This window comes from Thalia democratica, chromosome 8 (genome assembly GCF_965202585.1).
Source record: "Thalia democratica chromosome 8, ktThaDemo2.hap1.1, whole genome shotgun sequence".
Lineage (NCBI taxonomy): Eukaryota > Metazoa > Chordata > Thaliacea > Salpida > Salpidae > Thalia > Thalia democratica.
In genome coordinates, this window is record NC_139172.1 from 14,744,080 (window position 1) to 14,756,972 (window position 12,893).

Sequence of the window (12,893 nt, forward strand, 5' to 3'; positions counted from 1 at the left end):
TAGTACGCAGCACACTTACACACAAGGAATAAAAGTATACTTGTAAACTTTTTTAAAGAAAACTTTAACTTGCATCTTTTGCTTTAGATACTTTTAGGTAAAAAGTTGTACCTCTGAATTACATTATATTAAAATAACTTAAAAATAGCTACAAAATGAAGGAAAGTTTATTTTGTACTAATTAACTTTAAAGTAAATTAAAGATTTTGAAAAGTTAAGTACATCTGAACCTTTTGAAATAAAATAACAAATTTTTTTTATGTTATAAAATCATCTATTTTTTTTTCTTTATACTTCATTTTCTTTTATATTTTCATATGTATATTTCATGAGAAGCAACTTTAACTTAGTAGAATTTTTTTCATATCTTTTTAATCAATGAAAACTATAATCTTTAAAACTATCAAAAAAAAATTACCGAAATACCATTAAATTTAATTTTATTACTACTGGGACTACTGGTTATTTTTTATCTTAAAAACTTGAATTAGATTAAACATCAACGTAAATATATATATGAGTGTTAAAGGCGTTTGGAATATTTTACTTATTATGCAAATCAGCGGTCAGCAGTATTTTATATTTGATTTGCTAGATTTGATAGAACTTCTTTTTGAAGGCTATATTTTTAACAAAAAACTCCAGGCCGCTGTAGTTTTTAAATTATACTAAGAATCTTGTATAATATTATAAAGATAAACTGTAGTACAATTATTACTAAACAAACACAACCGTTTGCTAAAAATCAATTAAGAGAACATCATTAATTATATGTCTTAAAATAATCAAATTTCCAAAAGATTTGCACAAGATTATCTAAAAAATTATATAATTTCTGCTTTGCTAGCCGCATCTTACCCGCAGGCCGTAATTTTCTGACCTTATGAATTAACTATCAGACTCATAAAACAAATACACTTAAATAATTAACTGTTTAAAACATAATTGTTGTATAGTAATTAAACTAAATACTAGCTTATGATAATACTACAAAGAAACAAAGATAGAAGTAAAATAATGCTAACCTGTTTGGTTATAATTTTTGAGCAGAGTTTTGTTTATTACCGTCTACTCTATAAATAAAAGTTAAGGTTTAAAGAAATATTTTTAAATTAAAAGTATTGTTACACAGCACATTAAAAAATAGTTTGTAATAACTAATTTTAAGTCTAATTTATGTAATGGTTAAAAATCGTATAAATTTATTTCAAAAGAACTTGTCAAGTTTTTCTCATACAAAAGATTAGTTGTAAAAATTAGTTCGAAGTACAATATTGCAAATTACAGTATTTTCTGTCTAAGACAATATTTAGCCACAATCTACTTTCATCAGTTAAAAAACTAAGCAGTTTTTTTTATTTCAAATATAAAAGACTAAAGCACTTAATCTTTTTATTTCAGAGTTTTAAAACTTAAGTAGTTTTTCTTTAGTTTTAGTTTTTTACAGGTAGAACTTTACAAACAAAATATAAAATTGTTGTCCTTTAAAATCTAGACATTTAGAAAAATATAAAACTACAAAAAAAATGTTTCTGTTTTTTTTTTATTGATACGATTATTGTTAGGGAAACTGTGTAATAAAAACGAGTAAGAGCAACTTGATAATATTTTAAAAAACAAATAGCAGAACATACTTCATAAATACTAAAACAGAAGAAAAAAACTTTTCAAATCACTTGTGTGACTATTTTTAGACTATTAAAAATATTTTGTTTGCATAGCTAAAGTTTGACTTCTTCAAATAGTTTAGCTAATTACACGAAAAATGGCTTTATTGTCTTAAAAACTTGAATAACTTGAACTTGTAGTGTTTGTAATTTTTTTACACAGTGATAAAAAAAAACTTTTTTTTTTAATACAAAATAAAATAAATAGAACAATAATAAGAAAAGAAAATGTTATTACAGCAGCCTTATTTGTTCTTTTACTTGTAGACTTTTTCCTGTGTTGACTCCAGTCTGTATATTTAAATAAAGTAAAAACCTCAAACTAAATTAGTTTTAACATTTACACACTATATAATGTACATTTCTATTGACTTCTGCAAAAAAAAAAAAAGAATTTCTCTAGGGATACTTAAAAAAACTTCGTAATGCCAAAAATTGTTCTTGTTACTTATTCTATACTAAAAATTTTAATTATAAATACATCAAATTTTTAACTTATCATTTTAGGCTACAGTTGTTATTATAAGCTAACTTAGTTTGATTATATTTGTTTAAAGGTCATGCGCTTTTAAACATTTCAATCACAGTTCTATAAATGTTAAAGAAACAGTTCTCAGTTTCTTAAAGTTTTACTATTACTTTTAAAATACTTACTGTTCAGTTCAGTGAACAATCACTATATTTCATAAAGTGTTAAAGTTTAAAAAAAAAGTAATAAAACCAAAAAATATCTATAAACTGTTTTAAACTATTTAGCCGACTTTTGTATTTTGCAAAATCTATCTTTAATTTTTGAGTTTTCAAAAAGTTATTAACGTTGTGAGGGTGTTTAGAAAGGGTTTTATATTTTTTTACTTCAAGAATAATAAAAAACAACAACTTACTATTACTACTGACTATTACTACTGAACTATTTTTACTTATTATTGAATAAATTTAAAAATAAATTACTATAAGTTTTATAAGCAATGATTATCTACATGTATATTGATAACTCTTATAATCATATTTGAATAAGATTTATGTTACAACTGATGATCTCGTATATGCAAATATAGGAGTGAAACATTGTTTTGTTAATAATAAACTCTGAAAATAATTAATAGATAAAAATCTCCTTAAAGATATTTAAATCGAGAACTTTGAATTGTTTGACTTAAAACAAGTTATAATATTATATATATTAATAAGATAAAAAATATCAAGTACTAAACGTTTACTTACTAATATTATGCATTTATTTTGATGTTTTTGTTTTAATAATGCCTTATTTAAGCGTTTCAAATCAATAGTTTTTATTAAAATTTTATTTAATTGTAGAAAAAGTTACAAAAGCTACTAAATCACAGTTTCTTAAAGTGTGTAAGTTTTACTTATTATTTATAAAAAACGAGTTAATATATACAAAACTAGTTTTAGTAATAAAAATTTTTACAATAAGCTGTCTTATGAGAACAGACTTTTGTTTAGTAGTTTACCTTGCACAGATTTTAAATTTTAAGGACTATTATTTTTAAAAGTTACTTTTAATTTAAATAAACAGTAATACGATTTTTCTTTTGTAATTGAATTACTATTTTGAGTTCTTATTAATACGCTTGAACCAAGCTTTTAAATTTCTTAACTTATTTTTTTTCTAAAATAGCTCTTTTTAAATGTTAACGCTTAATAAAACTTGAGTTAACTTTTTTCAAAAAGCTAAAAAAATGTTAACGATTTTTTAGCTACATAATACTGTTTAGTTATGTTAATCTAATTTAAATAGGAATTAATATACTTAATGTACTTTGTACAGTCTATAGTTATTTGTGTTGTTTTCTATTTTTACAACACTTATATGATTACGAAAGCTAATAATGTACAATTTTCTGTTAAGATAATTAAGCATTATAAAAAGTATTCCTATACATTTACTATTATCTATATTGCTTTAATTTTTAGATAACATTTTTATTTATATATTTGTATTTTATAACTAGTAACAATTGATTCTAATGCAGTTATTCTTCAGTTTTTATCATGTCTAAAGTCTAACTAAACTAACTAATTTACTTGAAAACATAATCATTTCTATTACCTGGGTCATAATGCTTTTGTAGATAAATTGAATGTTTTGCAAAACCAATTTTGTTTGTAGCTACACAAGTATATTCGCGGAAGTCTGCCATTTCAACTTTTGAAAAATGGAGAATTTCATCAGAAATTATGTATTTGTTCTGTATATTTATATGCAATAAATAAGTTAGTTTTATATACCTAGTATCAAATAAAAATTTATTTTTATTTCATCAAGACTGTAATCGTGTCCTGGACAACACGTTAAACTGTATCGTGGAGTATGACTTGATAACCAAATTAGACCTTAGACCAATTTTTTAAATAGTTTTAAACATCTAAGTAAACTCGATGTTGAAATTTTATTCTCATCAGATATACTTACTAAATATTAAAAATCGTTTCAGAATTATAAACCATATTGGAAAAACAAAACAGAACATTAAGCTTTTTTATACTTAACTGTAAAAAATATTTACTTTTTGCATTTCCACGTTAAATTTTAAACAGTTTCTAGCATAGCATACAAAATAAAGTCTTATTATGATAAAAAAGAGTTAGAAGTTTAAAACAAGTTAAAAAGTATAGTAAAAAAGTCAGAAGAATATTTAGTTCTGATATTAAAATTTATTTTACTTTTAAGTTGTATTTATTTAAAGAATAGTTTTAGCCATTATAATAAAAGAAAAACAATTATCAATCACAACTTAATAATATAATTCTAATTACACCGAAAAATACATACAAGCAGTAGATTTTTTAAGGTAAGTACTCATCAATATTAAAGTAAAATAACAGAGTCTACTGTAGATCAAAAGTATGGTCTAATCAAACTTAAATTAGCTAATTTAGTATATTAGTCATTTGTACAATAACTAAAACAACTCAGAATAATAAAAATATCGAAGTATTTAGTTAAAATTAGGTACCTTGTTTTGTTCTGATTTGAAATCTACTTGCCATGTAACTTCGGGTTCAGGGTTTACCATGTCAGGAGAGCATGTCATATTCAAGGGCTTACCTATCTTTCCGACAACTTGAGAAGGTTCTTCCCAAAACTCTGGTTTCCTTTTAAACAGGTAGAGTACGTTTTTATATTAAGTTAAGCAGACAATAAAGGAAGACTATGAAGTATAAATTTAATTGTCTTAAAATTTTAGGATAGAGTTATATAAATCTTGCAAAAAAATAAAACGTTGATTTTAAGTACAAATATAAATTAACCTGCATTCAAAATCCCTTAAAGGAATGCTTCTTATGTCAATATTTTTATACAAGTTTGGGTTCTGACATTTTCCTAATAGCTTAAATTCTATACCTGCACTCCTAAACTTTTCATCCTAAAAGATTTAATTACTAAAGCAAATATAAATGCCATACAAACTAAACTATACATTAAAAATGTGTAACTTATTAACGCTATACTATTTTAAATTTTTATCTTTTTAACAAAATTTTGTTTTACAGCAAAAAAGAATAAATATATATTTTAAAACTATTTTACTGTTGTAACGCCTCTGGCTATAAATTAAATTCAGCAAAAGAGTTTTCTCTAATTAGGGGTTTTTTATTAATTTGTTAACTTTCTAAATTGCCGCCTTAGATGGAATTATTAGATTTGTGGCAGCTCAAGCTGAACTTTTCTATGTGCTAAATTGTGAGTATTGTTATTAATCTCTTATTTTTTAGTTCTGTCTCTTAAATTGATATTTCTAATAAAGTTAAATTGAAGTTAATTTTACTTTGGTTTGCATAAATTTGAATAAATAAACTCTGCTGTTGATAAAATTAAATTGAAATTATCTGTAATTTGGTTTTACATAAATTTGAATAAATAAACTTTGGTGTTAATAGTTAATTATTTTGAAATTATCTGTAATTTGGTTTTACATAAATTTAAATAAATAAACTTTGGTGTTAATAGTTAATTATATTGAAATTATCTGTAATTTGGTTTTACATAAAATTGAATAAATAAGCTTTGTTGTTGATAATTAATTAAGTAGCAGGCAGCTTTTGGTGCTCTTAATAATCTCTGAAATTTACAAATCAAATTTAATTAATTTTAAAATAAACTAGTGGGCCACACCTAACTCTTGGTATAGCACAATGAGTAATAGATCCAAGCCCCCCAAAAAGGATAGTATGTTCTCTAAAGAGAACATACATCATACTTTAGACAAGGTCAACAACCCCGAAACTCGCTGTAGCCAACGTAACATAGACAGAGGGATTAACAAAAGGGGTGTTGACCCACACTCTTCGCGCCGTAGCCAACCTGGTCCATCAGACCAACCACAAGCAACGTGCGAAAGACACTGTGAAGACTATATAAGTTATGCATAAACTTTAATAAATTTAAATATTAGTTTTTAATCGCTTTAGTTATAACTATCTAGAGAAGCTAACATTTATCAAAATTATCAAGACTAATGCTTAAGCTGTTTTTTAATTATTAACTACTAAAAAATTAATTTTAAAATATGCAAGACCTAGTTTTTATATAATAATTTTTTTTACATATAAAACGTTCTAAAATTAATTCTTTCAGATATTGGGACATAAGTGACCAGTAAATATACCATAAGTTACATAAAACACACAATTTCAAAAACACTAAATATATTTCGAGCAATTCTCTTCAGTAGAGTACAATGCTAACAAATAATAAGATTTTACACACTTATACAGTAACCGAGAAGTCAAGTAATCATAAACTAATCAACAGATTAATAAAAGACAAAAGCAATTAGTAACAGTTAAAATCATTTAATTTTACCTACACGTTATAATTGATCTACAGTAAAACTAAACATAAATAAAATGAAAACAATCCTTATAAAATGTTATGAAAATAAAGAAACAGTAAAGTCAAAATATTTTTGCTTACATAAAACAGGTTTCCTTAACAAAATACAAATGGCTTATAATTTAATCAAATCGAAAACATTACTACAAATTTTGATAATTTTAAATCTATCTATATTATTATTGTTTGCACAAGTTGGATTGTTAAGTAAATGCTATGAAATAGATAAACGTTTAGATGCGTTTAAAACCTTTACCGGTATATCATCTTTCTTATCTGACAGGCAAAAATTCTCTAAACATTTTGGTATGTTATTTTATTCTCTTCCTTATATGTCTGGTTGTTAATCCAATATAACTTGCTGTACAACAGTGACTATACTGTTTCTTTATTTTCGTATCATTTTATAAGGATTGTTTTCATTTTATTTATGTTTAGTTTTACTGTAGATCAATTAAAACGTAAATGAACTTATTTTATTTTAGGTGTTACTAATTGCTTTTGTCTTTTACTAATCTCTTAATTACTTTATGATTACTTGATTACTTGGTTACTATATAAGTGTGTAAAATCTTATTATTTGTGAGCATTGTACTCTACTGAAGAGAATTGCTCGAAATATATTTAGTGTTTATGAAATTGTGTAATTTGTGTAACTTATTGTATAAAATTAATTTAGCCATTTTTAAGATAACAACTTTAAATAAACTTTAGATAAATAGAATAACTGAGATTGAAATCAAAAGACAAGTAAAACAACAAAAAACGCTTTATTTTAGTCAAGTTTTCTAACATTTTGAATATAGTCAAAACTTTTCTTTTTTAGTTTAACAAAAGCTTTTCTACAATAAGTAGTAAAATATGGTTGTAAACTACAATATAACTCAAAGTCTGAAATAATAACAAAAATTCATTTTAAAAACTAATATAGAATTATAAATTAAAGTTGCTGTTTTTTATGTAGTATACGTTTTTTTTCGAATTTAACTGGAAAAAGATATTCTTTTTGATACATTACGAGTAGGTTTATTTCTAATTATCAATAAATAATGAACTTTACACAACCAACAACAACAGCATCCTAGACAACCTTCGACCGGTTTAGTCCTTATTAGGACTCATCAGGCAGGCATAGTCGCGAGAAACCGCTGTTGTGATCTTACCAAGCGGGCTTAAGAACAAAGTACTGAAGCGACCGTTTGTGAGTAAAGTTGAAAAAATTGACACAGCTAAATCATTCACATCTCAAAGTCTTAGACATTGTCAGCTTATTGTGAGATTATATTCTGTGCTCGTTTGATCAGTTTTAACCAATATCTTTTTCGGCCATTATCAACAAAGTTGAGATGTTTGCGCCATCAACAATAAATAATGAACCTTACACGACCAACAACAACAGCGTCCGAGAAAACCTACGACTAGTTTCATCCTTATTAGGACACATCAGGCAGGCATAGTCGCGAGAAACCGATTCAGTACTTTGTACTTAAGCCCGAAATAAATAAGCACTAGAGTGCACGCACGACCATCAACAACAGTTCATGTAAAATTCTTCATCGTGGTATTGTCCCATCGTGGTTAGGACCCATCTATATTTAACTGTTTCAACAATAAAGCGTTCGTTTGTGGGTACAGCAAAAAAGTTAACGCAACTAAATCATTCACAACGTCTAAAGACACTGCTAGTTTTAACTTTAGATTGTCGTTTAAGCTTTTTTGATTATTTAACTAGTAATTATTTTGGCTGTCTTCAGTTTTTTGTTGATGTTCGTTCGTTCCTTATTGAACAATGGCGTAAAAATTCTGAGCTTTGCTGGATATATCCAAATTAACTACTATAAACTTAAAAAAATTATACGTAAAAGAATCAAAAATGATCCTTGTTATTTAACATTAAAGTAAATGAAAAAATTGTTTATATTTTGGGTCAAAACTTTCACAAAAATTTTACTTAGCTTAGATTATGCTTAAAAAAACAGAACCTTTTTTTTATAGGCACTTTATTTCAGTAATGTAATTTTTATATTATTAATCTATACTTGTATACAAATAATTTCTGTAAATTAAAAGTTACAAACAAAGTATCTTTTTAACCACTTCAAGTCACAGTCACAAATTATTTTGTTGCCAGATAAATCAATAGAGGTAAGTTTGCGAAGAGGTTCAATCATCTGACTTGATAATGTTGATAACTTATTTTCTGATAAATTTAGGTCTTCCAAGTTTCTTAGCTGTTTCAAAAAATTAACCAGTTTAAAATTAATTTAAAAAAAAAAAACTTTAGAGTCATATTTAGATTTATTTATTACTGTTTTTCATTTACTAATTTAATTCACATGCTACTCATAAAAAAAGCAAAGTTGTTCATTAAAACAATGAAAAATAACATTGAAAAAAAATTACAGAAAAAAGTTCTACTGTATTAATATAATTTTCTTTAAGTAATTTTTTCAGTATATTTTAAGAATTTTTAATGTAATGTTTATAAAGGGTTTAATCGCTCATGACTACTGTCAGCTGAAAAATAAAGGCGTTTATGTTTAGCTAAAGTTTGATTTATGTTTATAAAATGATCAAATATTTTTTACTCGTTATACTTTTGGGGTAAAAGGTTTCAAGTGTACTATTGTAACAATTTTATTAAAAAATAAAAGTAAAAAACATATAAAAAGAACTCTATAAACTAAAGCTAAAGTACAAACATTGCTAAGTAAAATAAGCTTTGAAACTAACTTGTAAAAATAGATGATTTACTAGAACTTCAATATTGTTTTGTGACAAGTCCAATTTCACTAAGTTTTTTAAATTAACAAAAGGACTCTCGTGAATTATATGCACTCCAATGTTTGACAAGTATAACTCTTTTAGGCTCGGAATTGTTTCAAAAGTACTTTTTTCTAAACTGTTTTTAAAGTTACTACATAAAGGTGAACAACAGAAAGTTTTGTTTTTGATTTATTGTTAATCTAAACTTAACATTAACTTCTTTTAATATCTATTGGTTAAAATGAACATTTTTGTTAACTTTATAACACTTTAAATTAGTAAAGTTTTATAGTTTATTACAAAAAGAAAGTATCTTGTTTTTAATGCTATATCGGAGAGTTGATCAGTAGTTGTAAAAGTTTGAAACATTTTAAAATTATATGTGATCACTTTTTGATTAATTTTTTTTCATATTTTTTAATGAAATTGTATAAAGTAACAAGTTTGTAATTACAAGTAATAAAAACATCAAAAACAGATACCAAAACAAGTCTTTATATATAAAGACTTTAAATAAAAAAATATGCAACTATCATACGTAGTTTAGAGTAAATGCCTATATGAATTTTGTTTAATTAAATTTTAATCAAAACTCGTTATTAAAAATATAAGTTAAACTCTTAAAGTTTACAAAAAAAAATAATGACAATTACTTTCTTTGTTTTGGTAATGATATATATTTACATAAGCTTAGTTAACTATTAATCTTAAGCTTAAAAAATAAAAACGATTTTGTTATTAAAATTTTCTAGGTATCATAAGAGAACGTATTAATACACAAGTCACATTTAAAAAATTAATTTAGCTTCAAAAATGAAAAAAATATACTTATCTAAGAACAATTTACGTATGATTTATTTACTTATAACTTCCAGAACATAAAAATATTTATGTAGTTCTGTTTTTAAATAAAAAACATCATAAGTATATCGATCTGCATAGTATATTTTTTCTTATTTTTTTATAAAACATTAAATGCAGATTTTTTTTTGCTACTGGATAGACATAAATAAAAACATCTACTTACTTAATTGGATTTTTACTTAAATTAAGTTCCTCTAATTTTTTAAGTTTAGCAAAAGCTTGTTTGGGCACAATGTCAAGATTGCAAGATTGCAAAGACAAGTATGATAAGTTTTCTAGACCATTAAATGCATCGTCACCTACAAAAATTAAGTGGATTGCAAACTATCAAAAAACTCCGTATAGATAATTTTATTTTCCAAATCAGTTTTACTTCAAGAATTTAAAAAAATTTAAAATCTACTTTTATTTTACAATACAAAGCTTTTTTTTTTACTGTTGCAAAATATTTTTTACATTAAAAATTTAAAAATATTGTTTGTAATTAATTCAAAACTTTTATAAGATAAAGTAAAAACTAAATTAATCCTTTTTTAAGAGACTATTTACTAAAATCCTTTCTTGCAAAATCAAAAAAACTGTTAACATAAGTGTTTATAAAGTATAGAATGTTTCTACTACTTATTTAAACAGCTGAAACTTTTACTAAGTTTATTTTAAAGTTTTAAGTGTTTTGAAAAATATTTCAAAGGATTTCTTTTTCTCAATTGCAAGTGGTACGCATTGAAGAATTTTTAACAATAAAGTTTTTCAATAACTTTATAATAGCTTACAACTACGATCTCTTACTACTACGACGACTAACGCATATTTTTATGGTGTCTGTAATTAGTAATATTAAATACTTTTAATAAAAGCTACATTGCTTTTATGATATGCTATCATTAAACAGCAACACAATTATTATATAACTGTTATCACTTCGTACTTCGTAGTAAAGTTTTACTTTTTTAAAGTCTTAAAAGTTAATTTTGCTATTTAAGTGACTTTCTTCACAAAAATAATAATATAAACAATTTTTGCTTGTGTTATTGACCCTGAAATAAAAGTACAATTGTTTTATTAAATACTTTAAATTAAATAACTATTAAAAAAATGCTATTTAATATTCATTTTACGTGATCATTTTCTTAAAATGTTTTTAAAGTTTAAGTTAAACGATGTAAGATTATATTTGATATAAGTTATTGAAGTGTCATTAAAAATATTAAGTGCTAGACAAGCAATTTGTTGCAAAAGTTTTTGTTACTTTATACTTTAAAGCAGCGTTATTAAAGTTTTTTAGAAACATAAAGAATAAAATGTTTAGTATGTACCTAAATGTAAAGTTTTTTTTTTTGATATAATTATGCATGGTTTTTAAGCATTAAAATAATTTTTTATTTCTTTTTTCTTTTCTTTTTATCAATTAAGTTTGGAGCTAAATTCAAAATTTAGTTTGCAAATTGAAGTTTTAATTAATAAAAAAAACTCACTCAATTGTCCTAAAGAAAGCCAGTCACTGATATGAAGTTTCTTTAAACTTCTCAGATTACTAAAAGAATTTTTCTCAAGCTTAGTAATCGGCAAGTTCAACATTTTTAACTCTAGTAAGTTTTTCAAGGGTTTAAACGCCATTGTAGGTACTTTTTCAAACAAGTTGTCTCCTATGTGTAAAATTTGTATTAGTTAGTAATTTAAAACTTATTAAGTTCGAAAATGAATATTTCATCTTCATTTGTTTTTTATAAGTGTTTAAACCAATTAATTAAAAATAGGCACAGTTGAATTTGAATAACAAAAATTAATTGTCTGTTTATCAACAAAAACGAAAACAACATATCTTTTGATCTATTTGACTGTTATAGAAAAACTAATTTCTAACCTAGAGAAATTATAGACAAGCTTCCCAACTGATTAAATGCTAAATTGTCAAATGAATATAACTTGTTACCCCATAGCTCTAATGTTTTTAGTCTTAAAAGACCACTAAAAGCTCCTTTTTCTAAAATGCTTATCTTGTTCCTACTTAAATTAAGCTCTTCCAAGTTCATAAGTCCGAAAAAGTTATTCGATTTTAACACAGATAAACTGTTGTTAAGTAAATAAAGCTCTTTTAGCATACTCATGTGTTTAAATGAGCCAGGAACTATTGAATCAATTTTGTTGTCCATCAAATTTAATGTTTCAAGTTTGTGATCAACGCCTGTTTTCTGCAACATTTGAAAGTTTATTTTCACTATCCTATTTCCAGGTAGAAAAAGTTGCGTCGTATTTTCGGGCAAAAAAGCTGGAATGTCAACTAAAAGTTCATCGGCGCATTTGACGAATCCGGTTTCGATATCACACTGACAAAAATCAGGACACCTACCTTCTTGCTTTGATAAACGCACAAACAAGCTGAAAAATACTAAAAAATACTTAAAAATCATAATTCCTGAATAGATATATAATTATTTAAAGTTTTTAACTGTTTTATTGTAATAACTTCTTAACTTAATATGATAAACTTTTTATTTTGTTTTAACTATCCCTTTTCAAAATAATATTGAAAATAAAACTATTAGGATTTATTTACTTTATAAAACAAAAATAAAATATTCTCATAAAGTTTTAAAATAGCATAATTTACAAAACTAGTTTAACTTATTTTGTAAATTTCACTTTCTAATTTTCGTTAACTAAGCATAAACACGTTTGTCGAAACAACAGTGTATCAAATAATCTTTCAAAACTTAGTTTTACCTATTTTT

At 24.4% G+C, this 12,893-nt stretch overlaps 1 protein-coding gene across 1 annotated transcript; it reads right to left on the minus strand.

Moving 5' to 3' along the window:
• Window positions 1-1,553: 1,553 nt before the first annotated feature.
• Window positions 1,554-12,613, minus strand: LOC145841929 (uncharacterized). The gene is made up of 9 exons (XM_082949237.1): window positions 12,026-12,613; window positions 11,637-11,807; window positions 10,325-10,460; window positions 9,265-9,433; window positions 8,610-8,762; window positions 4,947-5,062; window positions 4,652-4,790; window positions 3,745-3,883; window positions 1,554-1,958 (listed from the first exon to the last, which is right to left on the minus strand). The coding sequence occupies exons 1-9, from the start codon at window positions 12,570-12,572 to the stop codon at window positions 1,780-1,782; spliced, it is 1,749 nt and encodes a 582-aa protein (XP_082805363.1). The 5' UTR covers window positions 12,573-12,613; the 3' UTR covers window positions 1,554-1,779.
• Window positions 12,614-12,893: the final 280 nt, after the last annotated feature.

Bases quoted from the DNA above. Each gene is read 5' to 3' on its own strand.
- LOC145841929 (XM_082949237.1), bottom strand. From the start codon at position 12,572: ATGATTTTTAAGTATTTTTTAGTATTTTTCAGCTTGTTTGTGCGTTTA. The intron at 11,808-12,025 runs GTTAGAAATTAG...TTTTACACATAG, and splicing joins CTTGTCTATAATTTCTCTAG to GAGACAACTTGTTTGAAAAA. The intron at 10,461-11,636 runs GTGAGTTTTTTT...TAATTTTTGTAG, and splicing joins GCTTTCTTTAGGACAATTGA to GTGACGATGCATTTAATGGT.